This window comes from Acyrthosiphon pisum, chromosome X (genome assembly GCF_005508785.2).
Source record: "Acyrthosiphon pisum isolate AL4f chromosome X, pea_aphid_22Mar2018_4r6ur, whole genome shotgun sequence".
NCBI lineage: Eukaryota > Metazoa > Arthropoda > Insecta > Hemiptera > Aphididae > Acyrthosiphon > Acyrthosiphon pisum.
In genome coordinates, this window is record NC_042493.1 from 19,350,486 (window position 1) to 19,355,214 (window position 4,729).

The 4,729-nt window shown below is 30.0% G+C and overlaps 1 protein-coding gene across 1 annotated transcript; it reads right to left on the reverse strand.

The window, feature by feature from the left end:
* Positions 1–108: 108 nt before the first annotated feature.
* On the reverse strand, positions 109–2,016 carry LOC115034867. The gene is made up of 2 exons (XM_029492386.1): positions 1,628–2,016; positions 109–1,534 (listed from the first exon to the last, which is right to left on the reverse strand). Exons 1-2 carry the CDS (start codon positions 1,676–1,678, stop codon positions 188–190), a joined length of 1,398 nt encoding a protein of 465 aa, XP_029348246.1. The 5' UTR covers positions 1,679–2,016; the 3' UTR covers positions 109–187.
* Between the last annotated feature and the right edge of the window lie 2,713 nt (positions 2,017–4,729).

Genomic DNA, 4,729 nt, shown 5'->3' on the forward strand with positions numbered 1-4,729 from the left:
ATGTATGTGATCATATTGTACACCTTAATTATTTTAACCTGGGCTCACGCCCGTTTATTTAATAAATAAATAAATAAATAAATAAATAAATAAATATATAATCTTACATTACATACAGGTAAAATGTATTTTGTAAAAAATAAAATAGAAAATAATAACAAAAAAAATTTTTAATTATACAAATAAATCATTCAGAGTCTAAATCAGAACCACTGGTATCACCTGTTCCTATTGTTAAGATGTGTTGTTCTCCTTCAGGTTCTTCATCCAATATTTCATCTGTGATGAAGTCGATTTTCCAAAATTTATCTTCTTCCTTTATGACGTGTTTAACAAAATTGGCCCACATTTCTGGTGTTACGTGTTCTACACCTTGTTTTAACAATTCTTGTACGTCTTTTATTTTAAATGTATTGTTAAGCGACCGGACATAATGTTTAACGGATGACCACGCGAGCTCTATTGGGTTCAGCTCGCAGTGGTATGGAGGCAATCTTAAAACGATTTTGTCATTTTCTTTCGCGTACTCGTCGATTACATATTTTTCGTGTTCCGATTTGATTTTTTTTACTTTTTCTAACAATACCGCCTTTACTATTGGTTGTATAACGACCTCGCCTTTACTTTCTAGCCAGTCTATAATTTCCTGTTTTTTCCACGACCTCACTGGAGTTGGATCTTTTCTTACAGAATGGTATGATGCATTGTCCATTACAATGACTGCCTTATCTTTAAGTAACGGTATAATTTTAACGAACCATTCAAAAAATGTAGTACCATTCATTTCATCATGGTAGTCGGATGAGTTTGTTTTCGATTCGAAGCACAAAAGGCCCCCTGGGACAAAGCCGTCAGATGATCCAATGTGTAAAACGATGAGTCGCTTACCTTTGCCCGAGGGGTCCTTTTGTCCTGTTGTGAGGCCTCTCTTGAATGCGTCCCGTCGTGAAGTGACTGAACTGTCTACCCATGTTCTACTATGTGTTTCTCCCGCGTTGACCCACGTCTCGTCTAAGTAATATATTTGTCTGCCCTCTGCTCTATATTGCTTTATGTTGCTCAAATAATTTTGCCGCCAAGTCACAAGGTCATCTCTTTCGAGAAGCGCGCTATTACGACATTTTTTGACGAACACAAATTGCAATTGTTTCAATATTTTATGAAATGATGAACGTTTTAGATCTGGTAGTGTCTCATCTTCATTTATGGCAGTCAACATCTTTGCAATTGTGGGCACTTCACGATTGAGCCAAAAACTATGGATTTTTTGCCTTATTGCGTTTTTGTCAAAATCGTCCACTTTTTCAATAATCGTAGGTCTATTTTTCTTCTTATTGGGCGATGTTACAGTACCTTTATTTTTATATTCGGCCAAAGTTGTCTGAACTGTACGTTGACCAATACCGGTTGCTTTTGAAATTTTCAAAAGCATTTCTTTGTACTTCAATCGGGGGCTGTCAGGATTTTCGGGTTGTTGATTAACTATATCTTTGTACAGATTGATTATTATTTGTTTTTGACCAGTACCAATAAACTGCAGAAAAAAAATTAAATAATAAGAATTAGCAATAGAATAAATATTTAAAAAAAATATATATATTTTATATATTTTTATATAAACACTTACCTTTCCACAAGGATTTTTTTTCTTAGGTGAAGGAATATCAATAGGATCCATTATAGACTGTAGTTTTACTAATACAATAGTAAATACTAAAAATATAGTGTACTAAAACACGTAAAAACCAATAAAAAAAAATGTGTATAACACGCAAAAACAAAAAACTCGGTAAATACTATGGCAATAAGTAAAATACGGAAAACAGTCAGCACTCGAGTTCACGCTGTATACTGACAAGCACTATCACGTGATACGTTTTGACGGCGACGTTAGCGGCACCGACGACGGCGGCGGTAACCGTGACGGCGGCTAGCAAAACGGGAGGTTTCGTGGTGGGAATGCGCGAGATCGGACAAGTTTTGGTCGCCGCCGGGTAGCGCTCTCTCGGTGGACGGAGTATAGATAAAAAACTGTAGAACCATTTTTTCCCTGGACGATTATTTGAAAATGGTATGTCTAAGTTCGTTTCATCAACGAGCTTTTTAACAGAACTTAACAGACCTTCACGACCTACAGGAAATCCCTTTCAACTACACGATAAGAGCCATTTAACCAACATTTGTTCTGTTTCTTTACCTAATACCGATGTAACTCCACTATGACCAGTTGATTCTTCAGGTGATTTTCCAGATAACTTATTTCTTAAGGTGGTTCTAGGAACATTAAACGTCTGACTAGCTTTATTCTCACTCATTCCATCATGTACAGCCTTTAATGCTAGTAGCACTTTTGATGGGGAATACATGAATCGTTTAGGTTTTGTAGTGGGTGTTGTCTTGGATTTTTTTTTTATTTCGGGTGTCATTTTGATAACCTAAATAAACAAATTGGTTACTTACTTTCTTCTTAATTGATTTATATAGGTAGGTAACTGATATGGTTATTAAAGGTAACAGTGGTGTTCTCAGATATGGCAGTAGTATGGCCATAAAAGGAAACAGTAGTGTTCCGAGCTATGGCCATAGGTGGATTCTTAAAGAAATTGATTTCCATTAATGGTCACTTGAATACAAGAGACATGGATTTATTTTAGATCTTGTTACATAATCTTACGTAATTTAATTGAATAAAACTTACCCAATGACGCAGGAACAAATAATAACAAATAATTTGAACATTAACAATAAAATATTGATAAAAAAAAAAGTCCTTAACAATAATGATAACAACACAGCATAAATACGATAATTTAAAATTGGTAAATATTTTTACAGTGCTAACAACATAATATATTATAATCCGTGTTATCAAATGAACTTGTCCAAGTTACTGAATAATGGCATATATATCTGGCCAATTTAATTAATAGATTATACTATTTACAAGGTAAATAAAAACGACCTGGCCATAGATGGGATATTGGCCATAGGTGGCGACTCCACCCTATCTATTTAAATTATATATTTTACTAAACTTTGAAAAAGAACTTATTTTTATAAAAAAAAAGTTATTAATCAATATTTAAAGCGATGATTTAAAAAAAAAAATAAATAAAAATAAAAATTACTTCATAGAAATGATCACAGAGAAAAATTTATGATTTTTATAAAATATAATATAAATTGCTACAGCCTACTGGTACATATTTTCTAACTTGTACTGAACTATAAGGGTCATATATTTAAATTTGAATCAAAAATCAATATTGTTCTTTATATGCAAAAAATTCTTGATCATTCATTTTTAATAATTAATATTTCATTTCTATATTTCTTTCCCCATCCAGCCCATTTATGCCATTAAAATAATTTTAAGTAGGTACCTACTTATAAAATGTATATGCTTTGGTTCATTATAATTTATGGTAAAAACATGTATTAGGTAAGTTAACAATTTTCAAGGCTTTTAGGTAGGCCTACATTCTATTATTTCAAAATAATTTATTGATTTAGTACCTAGGTTCCTAGTTCATATTTGGAGAGTTGAATTATAATATTAAAAATTAGTTAACTATTTACATTCATTTTTATGTCTATATGATTAATTACTACAGTTTACCTAATTAATTTACAATATTAAGTCAATAGTTATCATTTTCTAGAGTTCATATTCTCAAATCACATTATTGAATAAAACGTATAGATAACCATAGTAAATAATATTACTTAGTAGTTAGTTTATCTATTGGTTTGTGAAAAACCTTTTAAATTAATTTGACTTTAAATTGTTTGTTGTCTTGAACTGCCTACCCAAAACTAGTAAAAGTTGTATAATATTAAAGTATACAAAATTAATTTATCTTTAAAATAGGTTTGTAAATATGTTAAAATAACAGTGCAAAATGTATGTCTATTGCCTAAATAATATGTAATCAGATAATTACTATAATAGAAATGTTCATTTCAAAATATAAATAAAGCTTTATTAGATTTAGATATATATCAAATATAATTGTAGGTACAACACATTACAGTTAAAAATATGAAATTAAAATTTGGTATTACCTATTTTGATATTTATTAATATATTTAAGTTAAAACTATATAGTATGAAATAACATAGGTAAGTAATAATATTTTAAATTATAATTACCTGTGTTGTTGACATGTGTATTGTTTGCAATTTTTGAACAAAATTTATACAACGAACCACGTAATTTATTGGATTCGGTAAGTCGAATGTTTCTGGCTTTCCTCTTTTGTGCACCACTAGTACGAGCATTTAGAGACATTTTAAGGGAAATCAAAAACGAAAACAAAAATGACGTATTCACCAAATATAATATCACTTATCATTTATCAATTATCAGTCATCACACACTGCACTAAAGTCTAAAAATAGCATTAAGCTATAATTATTTTTCTCAATTGTTTATCAGATAACATCATTGATAATAACATGAAGTCGAATATTATTATCACAGACTTCTATAATACGAATATTATTCTATGATAATACATTATACATTATAGAAGTCTGTGATTATTATTTAACACAAAATTGAAACTAACTATTCAAAAATAAGATATTAAGTACAAGTCATAGTTAAAAATGTATAGTATAAAATATTATCTGCATACGTATAATCAATATTATATTACTATGATAACATAATATTAGATGTTGGTATCAAAAAATTTCAATTTTCATCATATGTTGTAAATTGGA

What these genes read in the sequence shown, in the direction of transcription:
- LOC115034867 (XM_029492386.1), bottom strand. Translation starts at nt 1,678, where the DNA reads ATGGATCCTATTGATATTCCTTCACCTAAGAAAAAAAATCCTTGTGGA. An exon ending in AAAAAAATCCTTGTGGAAAG is followed by an intron (nt 1,535 to 1,627) that starts GTAAGTGTTTAT and finishes TTTTTTCTGCAG; the next exon opens with TTTATTGGTACTGGTCAAAA.